This window comes from Sciurus carolinensis, chromosome X (assembly GCF_902686445.1).
Source record: "Sciurus carolinensis chromosome X, mSciCar1.2, whole genome shotgun sequence".
Classification (NCBI taxonomy): Eukaryota; Metazoa; Chordata; class Mammalia; order Rodentia; family Sciuridae; genus Sciurus; species Sciurus carolinensis.
The window spans coordinates 26,188,159-26,214,264 of NC_062232.1; the positions used below are offsets into that span (position 1 = coordinate 26,188,159).

At 34.0% G+C, this 26,106-nt stretch overlaps 1 protein-coding gene across 4 annotated transcripts in view; it reads right to left on the reverse strand.

Moving 5' to 3' along the window:
* Window positions 1–26,106, reverse strand: part of Dmd (dystrophin) — a 2,099,091-nt gene that overhangs the window by 1,482,271 nt on the left and 590,714 nt on the right. For all 4 annotated transcript variants that reach the window (XM_047536255.1, XM_047536256.1, XM_047536254.1 and 1 more), the window contains exons 10-12: window positions 22,787–22,975; window positions 21,893–22,074; window positions 5,350–5,500 (exon numbers count right to left, since the gene is read on the reverse strand). In XM_047536255.1, coding sequence (XP_047392211.1) covers window positions 5,350–5,500; window positions 21,893–22,074; window positions 22,787–22,975 — 522 coding nt within the window. The remainder of the gene's footprint in view (window positions 1–5,349; window positions 5,501–21,892; window positions 22,075–22,786; window positions 22,976–26,106) is intronic.

Below are 26,106 nucleotides of genomic sequence, written 5' to 3' on the forward strand. Positions count from 1 at the left end.
ATTTTCTCCTGAGTATATTATTTTTACCTCCATAACCATCAAACTTTCATTAAGCACTTACAGAGGCAAAAGATAGGAAATAAAATGGAACTTTATAGCAATAACTAAGAACATGTAATTGGAATCTTACTGAAGATAGGAAAAAGCTTGCTAGGCACTAAAAGTACTACTTGATTCTATGGCATTCTCATGCTTAACTGATTGCTCATTCTCCTCCAAAGTACTGCATTTCTCCCTTACATTGCCTACTTTCTTAATTTCAACTCTGGGCTCCCAATTGCCCAGAATCAATCTATTATTTCAAGTTCTTTACTCATTCTCTAAACCCAATTCTGTTGGCTCAGTTGCTAAGCTCCAAAATGCTTAACACCTGTTCACAATTTTTATTGATCCACCTTCACTCAGTCTCATATGCCTTCTGCAATATTGTCCTATCCTATCTCCTGATCCCCTGCTTCTCTATGCTCTTTTATTATACAAGTCATATCCTCCTAAAAAATAAATTGTCCTAAGTTGTTGCTCTTCAGTTTAGCAATAGGACCCTGCCACACATAGGACAACTACAAATGTATTCAATACTCTCCATGATTTTGCTTTAATTCTCCATCATTAAGCATATGGTGTGGACTTAACCTCAACATGTGATCCAAGTAAATGCCATATCTTGCATTTCCCAACTCATGTCCTGTGCTCAATTTTCCATTTTTAACTCTCATACCATTTGCTATATTTCACATGAGTTTTATGTCTTTATATGATGTACTAGAATATGAGTTTATATATGGGTGGTCTCAGTACTCTTCACAGCACCCACGTATTTTAATGAATGTTCAGTGATACAGAATGGAATGCAATGAAATGTCAGATTCTCTGGTAGGATTACACCTAAACTTTTGCTGTTACATGAATATCTAGATTATTTTCAAGATCAGCAGATAAGGATATTTCACAATTCTGGCAAATCAAGTGTTTGAAATTAACTAAGCTTCAAGGAAAGGATAAGTGGATAAGGTTCTAAGGTGTTATTTCACTTGTCTTACATTTACCACAGAACACTCACTAAAGTTGGAAAAAGTGGACACGTTTTCTTTTTATCTGTTAATTATATGGTAAGGACTTTGTTGACGTCAATAAGACCAAAGTCTAAATCTCTTAGAAGAATTGGAAACCTAGGTAGCAAGTCAAGCTTTAAACTCCATTCCAGTCTGACTACTATGAGACAAAAAGACTCCAGTGAAATAATTTTCTTTGAATGAAAATACCCTCCAAAATGGTGAGCTCTTGCCCACAACATGCATTTAGTCATTAATAGTATTGTAACTAATTTAAGAAAAATCCCTAAACATAACTAATAGAATCCATTTCTAATGACGAAATGGACTACCAGGACTATTTGACTTTTTTTCCACCGGGAACAATATGTTCACTCCCCAGAGATAATCACTCTTAGATGCCTCAAATCTAAAGACCTCTAAAATTCTCTCTAAAACAAGTTATGAAAACTGAATGATTTCTCCCAAAGGTTGCAGCAACCAAACATTTGTTACCCATAGTTAAAAGTTTGGCTAGATTTAATAAAAATTAAAACAGGATCAAATTGCCTTATCTTCCCCAATTGGCAGATTCAGTAAAACTGACTTATCATCATGGCATTTCACAGCGGTTGAATTTTTAACGTGCCTCATAATAAAATGCTGTTGAAATGAAGATAGCAAAGGATCCTGTCACAGAACATACAGGAGCGTATCTGTAATATTCACGGTGTACTTGGAAGATTTGCAAACATTTTTATCTTGCTCTTCATTTGAATAAGGGAGCATGTGCCCTCTGATACGAGCAGAATTTAAATCAATTTCAACAACCAAAACCTGTGTCTTTAATTTTACCATCTGTAATCATCTTTAAGAAAATGGGGGGCAACTTAACAATTTTAGGACCATCTACACAAAATCAAATAACTGAAATATTAGATTGGAACTGATGTAGCAGGGGGAAGTTACTTTTTGAAATACCATTATGTTACTGATGTATTTTGTTGCCAGAAAGATAAATTCTCCATTTCCCATGATTTACAATTTTGAGGGAAAAATACAGCAAAGTGAATCAACTGAAATTTGAACTTTAGTTTGAACTCATTTGCCCAAGAATGTTTATCTTCTTTCATTTTATAAAACATGAAAAGTCTAACAAAAATTTTAAATGTCTCTTTTTAATATACATATTTCACTCTAAATTCAATTTATCTGTGACAGTTGTACATATTAATGGGTAACAGTATGATAATTTGATATATGTATATATGGTGTAATGATCAAATCAGGGTAAGTCGCAACTTGTTTTTAAATATTTGATTGGGTTAAATAATTTTCTTCTCACCAAAATTAGTTCCAAGTAACAAAAGAGTCTTGCTACCAACTGTCAGACTTTCTATTGACTATGTGTCTTTTTACTTTTTTTTGTTTTGTTATACTGGGTATTTAACCCAAGGGCATTGTACTCTGAACTATATCCAATCTTTTTATTATGAGACAGGGTCTAGGTTGCCCAGGCTGAAACTTATGTTCCTCCTGCTTCAGCCTCCTAAATGGCTGGAATCAAAGGCATACACCACCACACCCAGCTTCTTGTCTTAATTTTATAAAAACTAATGCATCCTTAAGTGTGTTTGAATGGTTAGAGATAAGAGTTGGCCTCACTGATCCAGTAAACCAATTGCTTCTGTTCGTTATACACTTTATATGAATAAGTCCTGAATGTAAAATGTTTCATAATCAGCTTGCATATAATCCTTTGGCTTTTTTTTTGTTTCAAATTATTTTCTTCAATGCAATTTCATACTCATCAGAAGCAGCATATTTTGAAGTAATGGACAATCTATTCAAATTTTATGGCAATATTAGTCAAATATTTTCCATTCCATTCACTTTATATCTTCTGAAGGAAAGTACAAAACATTTCAGGTAATTGTCAGAATATTAAGATCCTGGATGGCCTGTCTAACCTTAATGAAGGATCTTTTCAGAGAGGCACACTAAGACCTTTCCTCAGAGTTGCTTTAAGCTATTCACACATCTTTTGGAGTCCTTCTTCATGGCTTCCCCTTTACACTCCAGGCATTCAGTATCAGCATCCTGCCTTCTGAAGCTCAATGTTACAGGGTTAGTCTTTCACTTTCTTGAAATGCTTCATATTCTCAAATTATGAACACTTTAAAACCCTGACTGGAAGGAAAAACAGAAACCAGCTAGCTCAACACAACCATTTTCAAAGTAAAGATATGGAGAACCTGAGCAACTTCTGGTTGCAAAAAAAAAAAAAAAAAAAATATTTACAAATTTAGTTAGTACTAGAACTAGAATTCTGTCTTCCAGGGCACAAAGGCCGTCTTAGGTTGGGTTCCTCCAAAACAGATCATGAGTGAAAGACAAGCATGTTACTCTGTGGACTTCTGGAGTTCAGTCTTGCTGATGAATATGCAAGAGACTGTGGGGAACACACCTTAAAATTATTCCACCATGCTACATGGATTCTATGGGATTTATCTATCAATTGCTATCAAATCACAGGTTAAGGCAGCTTTGGCAGTACTACAACTACTTCCTGTCCACATTCAAATTGACCAAGATGCTCTTACATCTTAGTAACACTCTCAGATATAATGAGACCGTTGGCAATCACCAAATTCTCTACATGAAATTTCCAACACAGGGCAAGGAGAAGAGTGCATGATCCACACGAGGAAAATGGTACAATTAGAGAACTAGCACCAGAGTGATCTTCCTTCCTTCCTCAGATGTTCAATTAAGATGTATGGCAATTAACATCACTCACAACATCCATGTGATAATTATAATAGATTTGATGTTTTTTTCCCTCTGGAAGGTATAGTGTAATGGGTGGAGATTACCGTATCTTCAACTCTCTTAAATACTTCATCTTAAACTGCTGTAGCCAATGGATTGCTTTATGGGCAGTAATAACAAGAACTAGCTCCATTTCTTAGTGAAATGTGAAGCTTATTAAATAAAAACTGGCATCTCTTATCTTTATGGAAGAACTGTGAAGCTAGATTTGACAAATTATTATGAAATGAGAAAATGAAGTGGATGTAGGAGGCATGAGTTGAGGGAGCAGACATGCCCTTAAATTCAGAAAAGTGAGATCCCGAGAATTGCCACAAAAATTAAAGAATACCCAGGGGAAAAAAAAGTGAATTTACAAAAAAATAAATAAAAAACTGGGGACATACACTTTAAAACATGGTGATTGTTTATCCAAAATTCAAATGTACCTAGGCTTCTTGTATTTTTATTTGCTAAATGGAGTACACTTAATCCTGGGGCAGTCACCAAGTTTTTATTTGTATGTGTACCTTCACAAACTGGGCAAGGCCCTACTCCAACCATAAAACTCAGAGCTAATTTTAACATTTTATAGTGTTTCTTAAAATGAAGCACACTCAGATTCCTGTTCACAAATAGTTTTGTAGAACTCTTAATCACAGGAACAACAAATGCCTTCTGACGACTTACAATTATAAATAAATTGAAGAGAGCTGTGACAGAAATATTAAAATTAAAATATGCTGTACTTTATAGGAAAGCAATGTTACAGATCCTCAGTTTTTTTCAAGTTTGCCAAGTTCTTAATAATTACAAATTGAAGGTAAAAATGTTAAAAAAAATTCTTAGTTTTAATATTTAAATGTGCACTACAGATAATTTCTAAACTGTCCCCCAAAACCAAAATTTTAGTAGGTCACATACAGTGCATAATTCTGTCCCAGAAAGAAGTTTGATGTTTTTTAAATACTAAAATCCTAGTTATGCTGTATTTGAAAAAAAAAAACAGTATTTTAATCAATTTTGTGTTGCTGGAACAAATATACTTAAGATTGGGTAATTTAAAAAGAATAAAAATTAATTTTCTCACACTTCTAGAGGCTGGGAAGTCCAAAACTCAAGGTGCCAGCATCTGATGAGAGTCTTTTTGCTGGTTCCTCTGTGTGGAAGGTAAACAATAGCCAACTACTCCTGAAACCTGAGCTTCTTTATAAGGGTTGTAATCCCAATCACGTGGGAAAAACCTTCATAGTCCGATACTTCTCTAAAGGCACCACAATTTACTATGATCACATTGGCAACAGCTGAATTTTACTGGGTCCTATGTAAACCATAGCAACAAAGATTGCAGAAAATACTTGGTAAAATTTATTTTTAACTATTGTTGATTTGAAGTTTTCCTTCTTATCTGTAAATCATGACGTGTGTTTATGTGTGTATGTAATACACATATACATACTGAGCTTGTTTTATAGTAGAAAACACACACAGCATAAAATATGCTAACCTTATGTTGTTGTACTTGGCGTTTTAGGTCTTCAAGATCAGGTCCCAGGGGCTCTTTCTCCATTTTCTTTGTTCTCTCTTCTGTTTTTGTCAGCCAGTCATTTAACTCTTTCAGTTTCTGATTCTGGAGATCCATTAGAACTTTATGTAAACTGAAAATTTGAAAAAAGTCTATTATTACCTCTAGTAAAGCAACTTGTTGTTACAAAACATGTAAAAAGGTAAGACTGTAGACATTTATAATTTATGGAATATTCAAATTTTGGGGCACCTTTTGAACATTAACAACAGCAGAAGTAAAGCTCATTATCAATCACCTCTGAAGCTATTCTTTCTCAAGCTTATTAGAGATCACACATACCAATTTCTAGAAAGATTCCCATAGTTAACAAAGCATGAATTTGCTAACTAAAGTGTGAACAATCTTCAGTAATTGAATTAGTAGTATATCTTATTGATTATTAAAATCCTAGTTATGCTCTATTTGAAAAAAATAGTTCCCATTAGGAAAAATAATTCTCATTATTTACTATGTGTGGTGGTTGAAGATGGTCACAAATACTTATTTTTAAATTTAAATTTGTTTTAAAACTCATACATAAAAACATTAAAATTATACATATGAGTAACCATACTGATATTTCAGTACATGCATACACTATATAAACTTTAAATCAGGTTAAATATATCTATTTTCCTACCTTTATTATTTAATTATGGCAAAACTTCAAAAATCATTTTTTAAAAATTTGTTTGTTGTGAATGGACACAATATCTTTATTTTATTTATTTATTTTCATGTGGTGCTGAGGATCAAACCCAGGGCTTCACATGTGCTAGGCAAGTGCTCTATAACTGGGCTACAACCCCAGCCCCCCAAATCCTTTCTTCTATCTTTTTTTAATGTTATTTTTGAAATTGTTATTTCTAGTCACCCTGCTCTGCAACAGCACTTCGGAATTTCTTTCTCATATCCAACCATAACTTCATACCCAGTGATCACCCTTTCCTCAATCCCTGACTTACTTTGACCAATATAATAAGGTAGAATTGACAATAAACCAGTTCTAAATTTAGGTTGTAAGAGAAATGACAAGATTTGTATTTTCTTTTGGAGCCCAGTTTCCATGCTGTAAAGGAGGCAAGGCTAAAGTATTAAATGATTAGTGACCATGTACAGGATGACCCTAGAATATGAAATGCCATCTTAGAAGTAAGTTTCCAGCTGAATGCAGCCCAAGGAGCAATCCCAGCTTAAACACTGGAAACAGAGGAATAACCTGTCTGAACCCTGCCTATGTTGTTGATCTACAAGATCATGGTGAAATTATAAATTATTATTTTAAGACACTAACATTTAAAGTCATTTGTTATGCAGAAATAGATAAAATAATGTTTTTCAATGATACATGAAGGAATGGATTAGGGAATGAATTTAAAATCCAAAGGCCTAGGTTCAATCCAAAGGCCTAGGTTCATAGCCTACTAGACTACATTCTTAAACCTTCTCAATTACATATCCTGCATCAGGAACATGAGATAATACCTAGCCTATCAATTACACAATTTTATAGTAAGGATGAAAATACAAATTGACATATTTTCATCCACTGATAGATCAAAAACTTGAGACTCAAGTGAGAAACATTAACATTCATTCTAAGGTAAATATTATTTTTCATTTTTTCTTTTTTTATAAAAGTCATGTTTAAAGCATTTTTGAAGGCATAATGTACTAAACACTGATTCTATAGTCAGGTATAATTTTAATTAGAAATTTATTATTCTCACTTATAAAATATTTACCAGAAATTTTCATTAATAGGCACATTTAAATACATAAGATATTCACATAAAGGAGTATTTAAAATTATTTAGATTGAACCATTTATCAACCTTTAACATTTCGGAGACACAAATACCCCAAGGCACATGGAAATCAGACACAAATGTAGACATTTCTTTTTATGGAAACAGAGACGAAACATCCATTTAAGTGAAAGGAAAACTGAAAATTGTTGTTTAAACCTCTTAGACAATGCATATCATCCCTGCATCACAAGATATGTAAATAAATCTTTAACTTTGTTGTTTCAGTCTATCCTTTGTGAACAGACCAGATAATAAGATTCCATGAGAATAAAAGATTTCATGAATACTGAATACAGTATCATTCCTTGTTTTTGTTGTTTTTTCCTGCTCAGTTTGTCATTATGTTAAGCTGAAAACTTTCACATTTCAAGACTGGAAAACAAACACACAGTATTATTTACACTTGAATAAATGTTTCAAGTCTAACAAATGTGTTTTAGAGTTAATAAAGGAATTCATTTAAAATGTTATTTACATTTATAGATAGATATTTCATTCGACAAGTGTTTACTGAATTCTGTATCCATGCAGGAAATCCCTATTTGTTAGGAAAGGGCAAAGAAAATACCTATTGTCATCTTTGAGTCACCTAGATACTATTAGAGAAACAGATACATCAACAATTACAATATGACAAGATCATCCTCTGAGGGGAAAATTCACAGGGGAGTATGACGAATCTAGGAAAAACAAAGATGGGCACATAGGGAACCTCTACAAAGAATTTAACTTTTCAGGATTTTTCTTGGGACTACTGGAACAATTATGTTTAAGATAACATTCAAAATAGTTTTTGCTTTTTCATTGTTGTTTTCTTAAATACCCTAATTAACATGTAGTGTCTGAACAGTCCTTACTGCTTTCTATGTTGGAGTTACATGAAACAAATTATCAGGTAGTAAAAGTTGCTATGCTTTGCTCCCTTAGGCCTCTGAAGAAAGAGCATCATTATTAAATGCATGTGAATTGCAGGTCACAGGTCTCCGGGTGAGCATCAAGAAGGAAATAGTGAGTGTCCCCTGGCAAGGTTAGGCCAGAGGAAGAAGCAAACTTGAGAGGGTGCTATCAAAAGATCAGGTTAGGAGCCCTCACAACACAAAGGCTCTGCTTGCCAGGTGTGACAGAAGGGGTAACTTCAGGGAAGGGAAAGCTAACCATCAGGTTAAAATGCCGTGAATACTTACATTAAAATACATTGGCTAATGTTTATTCAACATTTGTGGTGTGATAACCTTGCTGTTAAGCATTTTATACATAGTAGTTCAGTGATTCCTAAACAATGGTATGCATTTTAGTTGTAGCTTTTAAAATTGCTTTAGTGGCACAAGAAAAAAAAATTGGGAAGTTATTTTACTATTTTACAGTGTGTATATATGATTTATGTACATATAGTGTAAATTTTATATTCTCAATTTCATAATTTAAAGTAAAACAGTGAATTTAAGGAAAAATATTAAATATATAATGATAAAAAGGGTACTAATAAGGAAAAATGGGAAAATGTAGCATAATTGACAAGTGTTTGGCAAATATTGAATTTTATTTGATCCTCTTTACCTCCAACTGAGGTAGACCATACTATTGTTAATTTATTACTAAGGACACTGCAAGTTCAAAAGTCTAAGGAACTTGCCAAAGGTGACACAGTGGCACTTGAAACCAGTATAAAAATTGTAAACTATTCATGATCCAAGTCTGTGTTCTTTGAATTATTTTACTTTGTCATGGGAATAATATTGCATTAGTTTGGGCCATACAAATTCCTAATATTTTAGCTTTTTGGTCCACAGAAAAGATAATTTCAGTGCTGATCAACTTAAAATATAACAAGTTCTACATTTCCAACTAACATTCTAAAGATGCAAATAAATTTGGGAAAATTATCGAATTTACCTAAAAAAGTCTACTTTGCACCTACAACAAGAGTTTTCATTTTTCTTGATTTCCTTTTATTTTATTTTTTCAAGAGATCATTTAGAAAGGGGAATAAAATTAAAATAAGAATGGAGTATACATATGTGACAGGTGAGATAGTGGAATTGGGATAAAACAATGTAGGGCAGGAGATGGTCCTGACAATATCTGAAAGATGTGTGGCAGAATATGATACTAGGAACTACTGCAACCATCTTCCAATCACTAAGGACAGAGAAAGCTAACAAAATACACTGAAATATCCTGGAACTTCCAATCATCTAAGGACAGAGAAAGCTAACAAAATAGACTGAAATATCCTGGAACTTGGCCAACACAGAGGTAGAGACTTAATGGTCTCTAGAGTCACCCCACCTGTGAATTTATTGTTCTATAACTGAGTAGACATTATTAATGATATATAATACTACACGTGTAGTATGTCAAACTACAGATTCTAAGACAGCAGGCCTGTGGTGGGGCCTGAGGTTCACTTTTCTAAGTGTCTAAGGGATGCCTATGGGATTAGTCCATATATCATACGTAAAGCTTGAGGGCGAGGGCTGGTGGCCAAAAAGGAATCAGACGAAAGCAGTTTAAGCAAAACTTTATTGAATTTTTGGCTCTCAGGTGAAATTCCCAGCCCTCCGGGGTACAGGTCAGGGTGGAGAGCCGGAGAAAAATCTCACGTGACCCTTGCTGCCCAGGTCTTTATGGGCCAGAATAGACAGGGGTCCTGCTGAGTGATAGGTGGACGTAAGGGTCAGTGGGGTTTATCTGTCCGTGTTTGATTGGTCGCTCTTTGGCACACTGCCCACTGCCTTAGTTGTTCTGCTCCCTCCCATGTAGCTGCTTAAATTCTGACCAAACATCATGTATTAAGGAATACTGGTCTAATGCACTCTGTGTATTGGGTTCTTTGTTAGTTGCAATAAAAGGCAATCTAGAGAATACTATTTTAAAAAAAATTTTACTAGAGATTTGTCTCAGCCCACACCCTACCATGGGAACATATAACATATCTATATGCACATGAAGGGAATCAATGGGAACACTGTATGTGTTTTACATAAACTGTTAAGAGTATAGGAAGGCATTCATTGTCTAACCAGGGCTATCCAACAGAACTCACTATGATGATGTAAATATTCTGTGTACTATCAAATATGATTGCCACTAGCCATGTGGGGTTAGTGTGACTGACTAAGAAGTTGAATTTCTAACTATATTTAGTTATAATAATTTTAATGTATCTACATGTGGCTAGTCACTGCAATATTGAACAGTATGCAGCTCTAAGTCAGCAGATAATTAGATTGGCAAAAGTCACAAAACATTATTTCAAAGTCCCTACCCACACCATATCATTATATCCTATAATATGTTTAAGGTATGATATTCTGAGATCAGAAATCTAATAATAAACATAAATAGAATTTTTTGAAATTTCCATTTTCTAGACATATTTATAAATGCAAATGGTACCTGGTTTTATTAATTTTAGTCTATTATTTGATGGTCTTAACAGCAATTATTGAACTTTATAGAAAGCTATTATAAAATTATATAAAATATTTAAATATATATAACCATATGTTAGACACTATTCAAATACAGGTATAAATGCATAAACTTTGTAAATCCTGGAGCATTATAATTAAAAATTACCAAGAAGTGTGAACTCTTTAGGAAGACCAGTTTATGGGCCCAATTTCCTAGAATTCACCATTATCTGCATATATGCAATTCTCAATAAGAACACAACTAATGAAAGGAAGTAAAATATTATTTTGAATGTCCAGATTATAAAAGAACCACCAGCAATTTTCAATTAACTTATCTCACATACAAAATAAAATACTATGATATAAGTTGGTAATAAAACCTATATGATTTGATTTATTGTAGGGCTACCAATATGAATTAGAGGCACTAAATTTCCAATGCATTTTTTACTTTCAAGTATATGTCAATTAGTAACTAATATCAAACCGATGAAAGTTAAAATAAATATATTTAGTTATTAAAAATTATTCAAAAAGCTTAGCAAAATGGTTATAATGGATGGATTACATGGTTTTGATTTTAGCTCAATAATCATTTAAATTGCAACTAGATACTTCCAGAACACCAATATATGCTAAATATGTAGTTATTTTAACACATTTGTTTGGGTTTTTGCTTCTTTCCATCAAGAAAATTATTAAAATATATGATTTCTCACTCCAGGTTTAATTCAAACTACTACAAAGAAATGAAGTAGGGGAATTTATGCAAATAATGGCTTAAGAAAAAATCTATTCATTAGAATCAGTGAGAGAACTTTTCAAACTGATGTACTAGCCCCTGAACAAAACAGTTCAATCAGAATTTCTGGGAATGGAGCCCAGGCATTGATACTTGAAAAAAATCTCTCCAGCCAGGGATTCTAATGACCGTCCAGGGTTAAGAATAACTGGGCTGGTGTTCAGGACTCAGCCACAATTTTCACTTCACCCTTGGATACAATTGGCAAATGTTTGGAGAGTTTGGTCATGGTGGCATATCAGAGTTAACATGAACCAGATGTGTGGAGATCATGTGGAGGCAGAAGTTTTATGACACATAATTATGAAATTACTTTTTTACTTATGAACTATGCTATAGAGGTCATACATAACCTCTTCAAAAGGAATTTGGCTTTGTAAAATTTGACACTTAAATATAATTTTATGATGAATAATATTATATATATTATATGTCAGATAGTAGTAGTATTATTATGATAAATCCTATCCATGCAGGATATTAAATTAGCCCCAACAGATGGGGAAACAAAGGTTTACATGAACCAAATGGCAAGCAAGAGGAGGTGGGAGAGTGGGAACTCAGCTGCTTTGGCCTTGGAGCCTGCTTCACCATCATCCTATACTATACTACCTGTGCTAAGGTTAATTTTGTAGAGATGAAGTTTATTTATCTTCTTCATTTTCTGTATGGCACTAATTATAAAATATGGCAAAAAAAAAAACAGAAAGAAGAGGATCATTTGGTGGGATTTTATAAAGAGATTGTCATCAACAGATATTTTATACTTTCTTGACACCAAAATGCAAATTATAGTTGTTACTGTTGAGACAGTTGCTCTAAGCCTAAGGCCTATGTTTTATGTTTTGTTTTGTTTTGGCTTTTTGTTTTTGTACCAGGGATTGAACCCAGGGGCACTTAACCAACTGAACCACATCCATAGCCCATTTGATATTTTATTTAGAGACAAGGTCTCACTGAGTTGCTTAGGGCCTTAGGACTTGCTTTAAACTCACAATTCTCCTGCCTCAGCCTCCCAAGTCACTGGGATAACAAGCGTGTGCTACTGCACCTGGTTAAGGTCTATGTTAATGATAAAAAAATCACAATAACTTTAAGACCCTTTCTCCTTCAAACATATGATGATAATGTAAAATGATCAAGTATTTTACATATTTAGGTATATCATTAAATAGAGAATTCAGAAAACATGATATATTTGATGCCAGAAATGTTACTGAAAGCTTGGTCCTTATCCCCAATGCCAATTCATGACAAATTAATAATGAGGACAGAGTTTTGAGGAAAAGGAAAAAGAAGATTGATTGCTTTGCTAGCAAAGGAGAAGCACAAGGGACTTCAGTCCCAGAAGCTTTGCATCAGGGAGAACAGAGGGCTTTTAAAGAAGCTATTCAAAAGCCACATTCCAGGTGTGCCCTGACAGGGAGGTGCACCCTAATGATGTGCTGAAATTCACTTGTTGATTTGGTAGTCACTTCCTAGTTTATTCCTTGACATCTTCTTCCTGTGGAGAACAAATAATTCAAGATCATCTTGTTCCCTACCCCCAGGCTAGGGAGGGGGAGAGGGAGAAGAGATAAAGAAAAACATGTCCCTTTTTAAATAAGCAGCAAGGACTGTATTCAAAAGATGAAGTGTACCATTGTTACAGAAAGGCAAACATTGCCTTTAAAATAGGAAAGAAATATTGAATTTTTAAAAGAAAAGTTTTGGTTATGAATATATAAATGTATATAAAAGTGTTCTGGCTGCATGGTAGTAATGAATAGGTCATAACAAGCACATTAGCTTTTCAACTTTCAACATTGTAACATTTATCAAAGTTCAATGCATGCCCCATGAAATATACACCTAGAATCCAAGTAGATACAATGCCCCTAAAATGTGTAAGACTTCAACCACCACTATTAACTACTACCAATTTTGTCACTACTCCCAGCATCAACATTGTTCTCCTATTGCCATACTAAATTTCTGAATGTGTGCCTTCAGCATCAGTGGCTTGTACCATCTTGTCTCAATAAGTAGATCCTCCTCCCTCCCAATCCTGGAAATTCCTTATAAGACCTAGCTGCAAAGTCGGATGTTGGATGGTGGTCTTGTGCCCAGAAAAATGTAAACATTAAAATAGGAGACATTTTTGTAAAAAAGCAACATATCCTCCTCTTTATAGTGCTAAGGTTACTGGAGGAGGGGGAAAGCTTGGTCCTTGTCCCAGTTGCCAATCCAATAAGGAGGACATCAAAGAAGTTTTATTGCTTTGATAGCAAAGGAGAAACACAGGGAAAACAGAGCGTTTTTAAAGAAACTATTCAAAGGTCACATTCCAGGTGTCCCCTGACAGGGGATCCCACGTGCTTATTTATGGTGTGTTGAAATTCACTTGTTAATTTGGTAGATAGTCTTTTCCTAGTTCTTCTCTTGACATCTCCTTCCTGTGGAGACAGATAACTCAAGGTAATCTTGTTCCCTGCCCCCAGGTTAGGGAGGGAGAGAGGGAGAAAAGGAAAAGAAAAATATGTCCCTTTTAAAATAAGCAGTAAGGGCTATTTTCAAAAGGTGAAGTGGACCACTGTTACACTACCTCTTCCACTAATGGATATCTTAGGCCATGGGAGAAACCAAGGACAAGCCATTTATAGTTATCAAAAATTCCTGATGATTATAATAGCTACCATTATGTTACAACATGTAACATGAACTTAGAGGCCAAAGTTTTTCAACTGTAACCTCACAATAAATATTTTAAAAAGAACCTACCTACAAAATTCCTCTTCCAACAAATGGAAATGAAATGTTCAATCTTCCCTGACATTAAACATGCAGTAATATTTATTTTCACACATAATATAATATGAAAATAGCATAGTTTTTAATAAAGGATTCTGTGAGAGAAAATTTTAAAATATGTCATTGTTTTCAAAGTCTTCATCTATTTTATTCCTCCATTCATTTTGCTTCGTAGCAGTTTGATTGTTAATATTTTTCAACTACCCAGAGGAAGATTAAAATTCAAAATGTAAACAAATTCATTTGCATTTTGAAAACATAAATTCAAAATAGTAGCAGTAACAATAAAGAAGCTACATGGCTGAATGAAAAAGATTCTTGTGGCAAATACATTATGGCCACCCTCAATTCAGTCTTCTTGATTAAATACTTAAAAAGTGAATCAGGATACTTGCAGATTGTTGTCACAAACCAAGGACAACTATGAAGATACAATGATTGGAAGATTGTATAAACTCTCTCTAGTGAGAATGGATAATGTTGACACTGTGAGATCATTTTCAATTTATATGGCAATAGAAGCTCACTTTCAACTTCAATAATTTTGCTACTACATAGCATCTGGCAAAATGCCTGGCACAACTAGGCACATGATAAATATTTCTTCAATGAATAAGTAGCATAGCTTAATTATCAATCAGGCATAAGGAAACATAGTACAATAATTCAGACACTTTCCCAAACTGAAATATTGGAATTAAGATTGCAAAAATGTTAACTTTGGGGCTGGGGCTTTAGCTCAGCAGCAGAGTGCTTGCTTAGCACTTGCTAAGCACTGGGTTTGATCCTCAGCACCATATAAAATATATATAAATAAAGTAAAGGTATTGTGTCCATTCACAAAAATATTTTAAAAAGTCAACTTCTATTAGATCTGTTTTTAAGACCATCTATTAAATTAATTTGAATAAATTTTTAGTCAAAACTCAGAATGTAATCACTTTACCATTTGTCAGATGGGCATAATGTTTCTCTACCATGCCTAGCTCACTGCTGCCTCAGGACAGTTCCACTTGTTCATTCTCATTGCCTTAACTATCTGCATGGCTTGCTACTTCCCTTTGTTTAGTGCTCTTTTTAAATACTACCTCATCAGGGAGGCCTTTTTAAATTTATGTTTCATTCACTGTCCTCTGCCTTATTTTCATTTTGATAACTTAACCACATATGACATCATATGTGTATATATATATATATATATATATATATGCATATATATATAAATTGTCTGCTTCCATTAGAATGTAAACTCAATGAGAGAGGGAGTCTGTTTTGTTCACTCAATAATTAAAATAGTGCTGGGACTCTGGTAGGTAATAAATGTTAGTTGGATGGATGAATGAGGGAATAAACTTAATTTGGTAATTATCATTATTTATGAGAGAACATTCTGCCAAAAATGTTGCTCTCTCATTTCTATGAATTCTAGAGATTTTACTTTCTTGTTTATAATTTAAACTGTAAGAGTCACATACTTTATATTAGGAAAACAAAGAATGTCCACATTTAACAGGACTAGTACACATTATTTTCAGAAAAAAAGATACTGTAGCTATATCCATTTTTATATTGACCAAATGCCAGGGTAACATGTAAATAACTGTTGCTTCCTATTAGGCCTACAATTTGTTATCAATATTCTTACATTGTATCTATTATATATTCTTGTTCCAGAATCTTGGTATTCCATTAATTACCTGTGGGAGATGATATTAATATGAGATCTGTATGAAACATCACTAGCACAATTTTTGGAACTTCTGGGAAAATAAGATGTTTGTTCCACCTTACTTGACAGAAAAATAGAGAGAGAAGGTGTATAAGTAGAGGTGTACAAAGGAGGATGGATTAATATTATTTTATGCCAGGCATGGTGGGGCACCACTATTATTCCAGCAACTTGGGAGTCTGAAGCCGGTCAAGTTGAAGTTCAAGTTCAAGGTCAGCCTCAGTAACATACTGAGAACCTCAGGAATTTAGCAAGACCCTGTCACAAACTAAAAAGTAAAATAAAATAAAAAGTGTAGCTCAATAGTGAAGTGGGTTCCATTACCAGTATGTATATAAGTATGTATCTATATATATATAATATATATGGAGAGATAATATATAATAAATAATTATATATAATTATATTATATATAATTATATAATCACACACACATATATATATACCATTTTGTAATTTTTTTATCTACATAAGTGCTTCATACACTTAAATATGCTTAGGAATCACCTGGGATCTTGTTAAATTTCAGATTCTGATTCTGCAGATCAGACTGAGAACAAAGCTTGTGCATTTTTAACAAGTTCTCAGGTAATGCTGATGTTGCTAGTCCTCAGGCCACTTTGATCTGTAAGAAATTAGCACTTTGACATTATTGGATGAAATAAAAAAATCAATGATTTCCCAAACTGTGATATAATTTTACAAGTAGGAGTTGAGTTTGTGCAGCTTTAAAATGTACAACAAATTCAATTCAAAGATAGAGCTACCTGAAGTATTTAATTGCATTGTTCATCCTTCCATTCATTCATATATTCACATATGAAATATGTTAGTCACTTCATTTGGGAAAAAACAACCCACCCATTTGTTCAGCACCTCCTTTGCTCTATACACTCTCACATATGTTATTTCATTTCAAAATTTGAACAGACATTTTGGGGGAAAAAAGATGAACCACATGTGTTAGACATATTTTTCTCTTCAGTCAATGTGTTGATGGTGATTCACAATGATTTTTCCATGTTATGACTTGTGTTTTTACCCATATACTCTCCTCCTGCTGATGTAAACCAGAACATAACTTCGCTTGGCCTCCTTACTGACTTGCTTTCATGTTTTTCCCATACTAGCACAAAGGTTTTAGTTTTCCTTGCATGTCCTAACCACAATTATCAGAGTAGCTGATGGAACTTGCTGTGCTTATCTTTATGAGTCCTTGTAGAAATGTCAGTAAATCTCTTTTGCTCTCTGCAGGTTGCATTTTTCAATCAAATTAATTAGTTTATTCATAGAGAAGAAAATCTTCTGTTGTCCCTACGCCAGTTGTCTTCTTGCACTTCCACAGTTGGAAGTTTTGTCTTTTTCTTCTCTCTCCCTCACCTCCCACCACCCTTAGGGTATTATGCTACATAAAACGGAAACAAAACAAAAATCATTTAGCTTTTTTTCTACTTAGGATTTCTAACTCAAGAACGTCAGTAGACATTGTGCTATGTTCATTTTTTTATTTTGATTAATGAAATCAGTATCATTTAGTTCTCTTATTTCCACATCATAGGCATGCTCAGAGATTTGTAACTGATCAATATCAGTATAGTGGTTCTAAATTACTAGTTCACAGCATGTCTTAACAAACTTCTTCAATGTATTAGCTTTTCCACCATCAGTTTACATGCATGAGTACCAGAAATGGGAAGGAAAGAAAACAGGAAGAAAAGAATCAAATGAGAGTGTATTAAAAAATAAAAAAAGTGAAAGAAAGGAAGGAAAAACATTAATATTTTTATGTTTTAACTGAATTCACTTATATGCATATTTAAATGTCTTCATTGTGGAAAAATAATTTCAAATACAATTTTAATCATTCTGCTCTTGCTCCCTCACTGATAGAAAAAAAGTCTCAAATATATTCTTTGGAAAAAATGAATGAGGAGGTAATTTGAAATGAATGAAATATATATATTAATATTAATATTATATATATATATATATATATAGAGAGAGAGAGAGAGAGAGAGAGGTGCGGGTAGAGGAAGAGAGAGAGAGAGGATGCGAAGTGATAGAGTATGGTTAAAGTACTTAACCAATGAACCATGTTATTTATAAGTTCGATCTTTCTTCATATTTATAATAATTTTATATTCACAAACTACATTTTCATACTGTATCTCAACCAGTATCTTTTAGTGGTATATTAGTCTCAAGGACCTGTCACTGTTGTATAAATCAGTAAGCCAAGGATCTTAGAAGAGAAGTATATTGCCCCAGTTCATATTAAGAAATGTTTGAGAAAGTGAGACCTCCTTTAAATAAACTGGTGTAGATTTTAGGCAAAGAGAAAACAAGAGAATGTTAGTACTAAATTTTTTAAAAAGTCTTATTATTTTGAACAATAATTGTTTTTAAGATAAATAGCAGTTCCTACATGTCACCTGCATGAAAGTAGTGCCTGTATGAACAAGGCAAAGATTATTTCCAAAGCAAAAATTATTTTAACTGTTAAAAAGGGAAAAGATGAACTAAAAATAAATACAAAACATGATTACAATGATTTATAAATTAAACACATGGCTAAACACAACTATCACCTAGTTTAAAACGCTAACATCACTTACTTAGCCTATTGCACTACTAATAACTGTCCTCCCCTTTTTCCATCGATTTACTAATACACTTTCTTGATATGTCTCCTACTTAAATAAAGCCTTCTGATGCCTTTTTCTTCAACTTAGTCTAGAACTCAAAGCCCTTATCTTTTACCTTTACCGCAGCTGGTATGTATGATTAGATACCTACCTATATTTCAATCATATATATCATACCTTAGCTAATCTAACCTTCCCTCCTGCAACTTTTCAGTTCCACAGGCCTTTTGATCCCTCCACCAAGTTGACCTATCCCTATTTTTGGGCCTTGGGAATGGCTATTCCTACTGCCTGAAATACATTTCCTCCTGATCTGCAAATGCCGATTTCTTCCAATAATTCAAATTTCAAGCTAAATGATACTAACATTGAAAGTCCTTCCTGGATCACAAAGTTGAAAAGTATTCCCTCAGCCACTCTAATATATTACCTTTCAGTGTCTTTACAATCTATATTCCTATTTTGCTATTTTTCTTGTTTGTAGTCTTTTAATTATTGGCTGCCAGTCACTCTAGAATATAAGCTTCATGAGATCTGGGACCTTACCTCTTATGATTATTATTGTGTCCTCAGTGCCTTGAATTGTATCATAACTCAAGGTCTTCCATTAATGCTTGTTAATATTTTCAATAAAGATATATATATATGTATGTGTATTTATACACATATATCACAATGAATATATATCAAATATTATTTGATAGTAAATATACTAGATAAAACTTACAAATGCTAAATAAAAATGTTTTTAAATTTTAATTGCAAGCTTATCTTTATTTGCAAGTTTTTTTTATTTTTGTTATATCAATTTAAGGATTCTAACATGGTTTCAATTATACCTAATATGCTTAGATAAATCTTAATTATCACTCCTCTCATCACTAAACCTAGTCTTAGGCAGGGATAAAGGTTTCTGACTGGTCTATCCACATCCTGTCTTTGTGAGAGAGAGATAAGAAGTATAGACTAAAGCATTTTTGGTTACTAGCAATTTACTAATTTAATTTACTAATGTAATAATATGTTTAGAAATAATAGGTAATGCTCCAAACTGAAGCTAATCATCAATAATAACCATTATGATAGAAAAAACTGCTGTTATTCATTTAAAGCATTAAATAAAATCTAGAATTAAAATTTTTGAATGATAATGTACTTTGTTCATAATCAGATTTTTGTTTCCTCCCAAAATACTGTCAAAAATCAGGTCCAGCAAAATCTGCACAGTCTTATCTAATTTAGAATTTAATAAGTTTTATGCATGAACATGCACAAATGGCATCAAAAACTCAGTTATTCACAAATGTTCTTATTTTTCAATTTGCTTTGTTTAAATAAAAATTTGTGTATGTGTACTCTAAGTAATTATCTAGAAAATGCTATGTGTTACAAGGGGTTCCTGATTAGTATCTCAATTTTAATACTCTATAAGTTGTTGTAATGAAAGTTATAATGACTAAAATATTGCTCTCACATTCCTGATGATCATTCTAAAATTTTTAACACAAACAAAAGTCCCCAAATTTCCCTAGGGTCAAAGGAATTTCTATGTTAAACTTATTTAAGTAGTACTATTGCCACTTTCAGATTTTTATCCTCCATTGTGATGTGGGTGAGAAAATGACACACACACATACACGCACACATTTTGTGTGTATGAACATTGGGCATCATCTCTTATCTAATGGTAGATTGTCCCTTTAACAAGGGAGTTTTTTTTAATTAACTTTTAAGAATGTTATAATAATAGATAGAAGACTTGGAATTTCAATTCTTGCTGGAATTATCTTTTTCTGGTAATTAATTCTCAAAGTACAATTAATTAATTGATTAGTATGAATAATTAACACCATGTTGTTAGTCCTAATGAAAACAAGGAGTGCAGGAATAATGGAGAAATGAATTTAGTTTCCACAAGAATTTTGGAAAATGAAGATATCAAAAGAGAACACTAAGTATCACAATGGGAAGGGCAATAAAAGAGGAGACTGAATTTTTAACTTTTTTTTTTCAGGTTGCCGTAGTTGTCACATAGATCATTGCAAAAAGAGGTTCTAGTCTGTAGACTGTTGGCATATGACCACAAGTAGGTAGTTCTATATCTTATGATTTATGATGATAAATAAATTGACCTGTGGGTATTAAGGGGAGGCAGACTCAATAGTTATGACTATTATAATTCTCACCTCTAAGGTTAGTTGCAATCATCACAGCAGGGAAACATGTCAATATGCATAGACTAATATCTCCTAGCTTGGAATATAGATATACTTGTGAAAATTCTTTCTTATATATGCCTTACTTATTCTTTCAAAAAGACATGAGCTTAAAAATGTGTTTTCCCCCTCCCTTTTGTCATACTATAATTTAGTACTGGAATAGCAATCCTCCCAGCATATCTAATGAGTTTCTTTAGTCCTATTTTAAAGCTTTTAATCTTTATAAATAATAGCTAAGTAAACTTAAGGCACTTGGACAATTTCTTTAGCTTAATGTATTCAAATCCACAGTTGGCACTTCATTTCTTTTCATTTAAAATAAATCTATCTTGTCTCGATAGGCTCTACATGAATACACACACCTAACAATATAAATCAAAGCAACACATCCAGAATGATGAAATCTGCTTTTTACCTTTACAAGAAATATGCTATTTCCAGAAATGTCTCAAAAACTTTTTATTAAGTCAATATAAAATCTCAAAATAATTCATAGTCATACTGTATTTGAATAAGGATTTCCAAATGCAGTTGAGAAACTTTTTATTTCAAGAGGATTTCCATAGACAGATGAGTAACTCTAATATTTTCAGGGGTTTTTCCTTCAGAAGAGAAGTTTCCTGTCAACTGTAGCTAATAGGTGATTTTAAGTACATGGCTTCCTGTGCATGCTTCTGTGCCTTCTACATTCACTATGACAAAATGTTAGATATTCTTAAAATATAGTTCTGTAGATAACAGTCTACCTATGCAAAATCTCCACTTCTGTTGCCTAAGTGAAAATCTTGTAGTTACTGACATGACAATGCAACCATAATATCTCATGAAGAAAAGCCACATGCCTTAAGAAGAAACTGAGAATCCAGCCTAAACCACCAAGCTGCATCAAAATAATAGTAAGATTCTAAAACTTCCTCTTTTTAACTTGAGATGGGGTCTCAGCATGTTGCCCAGACTGGCCTTGAACTCAGGATCTTTCTGCCTCAGTCTTCCAGGTAGCTGGAATTACAGTCATGTATCACACCTGGATAAATTTGCTATTTTTATTAATTAAATACAAATACTTACTTGCTTTGTTTTTCCATGCTAGCTACCCTGAGGCATTCCCATCTTGAATTTAGGAGATTCATTTGTTCTTGTACTTCAGTTTCTTCATCTTCTGATAATTTTCCTGCTCCAATCAGTTGACTTCCCAACTGCAGAACATTACCAACTCTTCCCTGATGGGATGTCAAATCCATCATAAACCCCTGACAAAGAAAAAATGTTAACAATTATAATTAACAATTTATGTAATTGAATTTCATTTTTTGGAGTTTTAAACCTGTAGTCTATTAAATTTATACTCCAATGAACAGTATTTCAATCTTTAAGGCAACTCTATACCATTTTTTAATATGAATTAAATTTATTTTCTTAGGACACTTTATATAGGAGCAGACCTTGAGAGAAGGATTTTAGTGCAAGTGGTTTATTAAGAGCTCCCAGAAGGACATACAGGAGTGCTGAAGAAGTAAGAAAGAGCACAGGGAAGGGGAGCAAGCCAAGCAAGCATGTCATCTCAGGAAAAGTCTCCATCTGAGTAGTACAACCTACTATCACTCAGGTATCCTGGAGTGTAATTCAGAATAATGATTTTTAATGATAATTGGGTATGTTGGAACATACCTAAAAATGATCCCTCAGTCTTGCCTTGACATAAGGGGACTGGGTTTTTCTAATTCTTCTAGGAGTCATTGGCAAACCAGATCTTAACACCTTGAAGGGCTGTTCTCCAAAAGAGAACTTCAAGTACAGGTTGATGGAATCCTAAGTTCACAAACGTTATTGGTTTCCATCTCAAAATAAAACTAAATTTACAAATTACAAGGCTCTCTTACAGAGTAATTGAATAAAAAGAAAGGAGGACTTGCCAATATAAGTCATGCACTTGATTTCATAAATCAATGCTTTTTGTTTTACCTCATGAGTATGAAATTGTTCTTTTACTTCTTCTACATCATTTGAAATCTCTCCTTGTGCTTGCAACGTGTCTTCAGCAGAAAGAAGCCATGAGAGTACTTCTTCTAAAGCTGTTTGGTAACTGTCCAGGTTTACTTCAGTCTCCATCAATGAACTGCCAACTGACTTGTCTTCAGAAGCTTCCAAATGCTGAACAATAAAATAAATTGGGTGTTATACAATTAGTGTCTTTGCAGACTGTTCCAGTACATTAAATGATAAATTGAATGAAATATTTAAATGCTAGAAATGTCCACTTGCATTATCAGAGACATGAACAGCAGACACATACAATACCAAGCCTGCATTTTAACACCCTCACAAATACACAAATACACAAATTCACAAATGACAGTTGGCATTCACACTAAATTAACATTTTAGCAATGCTCTTCTGAATTACTCTAAAGAGAGAATTAGTATATGATCTTTATAGGTTGCCTTTGAAATGCTGTGCAATTTCATCCATAGGTTACATTTTATAGTTCATATTTGCAATAGTTTACATATACATTACTGAAATTATATTTACATATATTTAGAATTCCTTTAAAGGAAACATTTCTTCCAGGGTGACCTTACATAAGAAAATATTTCCGCAACTTTACAGAACAGTGAAAGTATTAATAAGAAAATACATGTGTGTGTAGAGGGATGAAGATAAAATTTTTTTAAATATGTTGAAGAAATAACTAAAATTTCTAACAGGATAAAAACTTCTATAAACTAAGTGTTTATTTCTAGGAGGCAAATAATTCAACTAGCAAGTCATTATCTTACCCTTGCTATAAAATAGGTGCTACTCAATATAATTACTCAGATTAAGTGAAGTTAAACTATTCCAAATAGTTTTCTTGATATTTCCACTAGAATCCTAAAGCTAAGTTAAAACAGTACAAAGTGCCGATATTCCAAAGAGAAAAATCTAGGCTCTTATTTAAGGAATTGCTAAAAGGTTATCATAAAACTGATCTCACAACCCTTAATCTACTATCTAGCTCAAAGGTGCTTATAAGGAGGCAAGGAGATTGATTGGAGAATTTTTGTTAGAAAGGGTTCCTCTGGAGTGGCTGGAGTTCTGCATGGTCAGAACACCCCACCCAAAGTCCAGCAATAGAGACATGATCATTTACACAATGCAGCATTGACCTCTAAACCTGGCATGCATTGACTGATATTCAGCTGCAATGGAACAATTCCATGAAATGTTAGAAGAGACCTGTTGGAACAATTTATGTGATGTTTTAACTTTAGGACAAACATTAAGGGGAAATAATTGAATAAATAGGAAGTTCTGTATAAGTTCTTCTTTGGGTCAAATGCACTGATGGTAGGTTACAGGGCTTCAAAAATCATTAAAGACTATACTTTAGAGGGCTTCGGGATGAAGTGACAGAGGCAAATGGTTCATGGAGAGCAGAGTCAAAGGAATATTGAAGAAATGATTGGAAAGGAGTCTTGTGTGTACCCCATATACGGAAAGCCACCACTGAACCCTCACAAACAGGATTTTTAAAATGAAACAAAAGGCAACAATATTTCCAGGAGTTATTTGGGATTTTATGATCTTGCCTGGAGGAAACTCAATTTTTGATGGTTCTTCCCTGGTATGACTGTCTTACATTTCCAGACCACCTCAATGTGGGGCCTTAGCCCATCGAGCCGCCAGCACCAACCTAATTGTGCTCTTATGATAAATATTCCAGTTTTACAAGTAATATAATTGTAAATTTCCCCCAACTGTTAAATCCTTTAAAATGACAAAGCACAGTGGCAGTTGTTAGTATTATCTGTTCATCAAACAATGTACTCCTTTCCTATTTATAGAGAACTGTTCAAAATAGGCCATCCTGGAAAGTCAAAATCCCCCACCTTTAGTATCTCCAGTAGAGAACTATTCACAGTGTTAAGGGTTAGAACACATTCCAGTGTATCCCTTTTTTAATCTTGAAATATTAAGTCAATATCAAAGTAAGCATTAAGGAGAAAAGTTAAATGGTAGCCTGAAAGATGTGTATAGGTGGAATCAGCTTCATGATTGTGAACCTGAATTCTAAAGGAACCCAAGTTTCTTTCATCTGTTGTTGCTATTTTGAAAATTTTAGGGCCTGCAAGCGGCTTCAGGGACCAGGACAGGGCAGCCAGAGACCTCCCCAAACAGCCTGGACCCCGGCGGTGGGAGGCGCCTTTCAAGGCTAGCTTCTGAGAACAGACCGCCCAGTGAGAGCCTTTCTACATAGAGCCAGCCACAAGTCCCCGAGCCAACGGAGAGCTTCAATATGCAAGCAGCCTCTGGGATCAGGGCAGGGCAGCCAGAGACTTCTCCAAGCAGCTTTGCCCACTCCGGCCGCAGGCTCTTTCCACGGGGTGATCCAAGATGGCGGCCTAGAGGGTGACTGCATCTCCAGTCGCTCCAGAACCCAGGACTCAAGAAGGGGAGGCATTAAGAGACTTGGACAAAAATAGAGTCAAGGGGTGAGTCTCCCCCACTGGGCGAAACTTGGCCTGGGCAGCAGGCAGAGATAGGGGTGGCTTATCAGAGCAGGGCAGGGCAGCTAGAGTCTTTCCCAGGTAGCCTTCCACACTCCGGCGGTGGGCTCCCCCCACACGGTCAGCTGCACGGTGCAGGCCCTCAGTGAGAGCCTTTCCGCACAGAGCCAGCTCCAAGCCCTGGAACCAGTAGGGGGCTAGGGGCAGCTTTCTTTGGATGCACTGCATTATCAAATTCCTCCAAGATATCTGGCTACTGAAGGCTGGGAGGTGATACACTGGAAATCTACCGGGACACTATAAGCCAATAGAGGAATCTGCAATATCTCAGATTCTCACTGACATCTGACCAATATGAGAAAACAAGGGAAGAAAATGTCCCAAACAAACCTAGATACTACATCAATAAAACCCAATGACAGCACAGCAGAAGAAATGTCAGAAAGGGAGTTCAGAATGTACATAATTAAAACAATCAGAGAAGCAAATGAGGACATGAAAGAGCAAATGCAAGCATTGAAGGAGGAGATGAAAGAGCAAATGCAGGCATTAAATGATCGCACCAATCAACAGTTAAAAGACCAAATAAGGGAAATCATTTCAATAAAGAGTTAGAGATACTGAAAAAAAAAACAAACTGAAATACTTGAAACGAAGGAAACAATAAACCAAGTTAAAAACTCCATAGAAAGCATAACCAATAGGATAGAACACCTGGAAGACAGAACCTCAGACATTGAAGACAAATTATTTAATCTTTTTTTTTTTTTTTTTTGCGGTACTAGGGATCG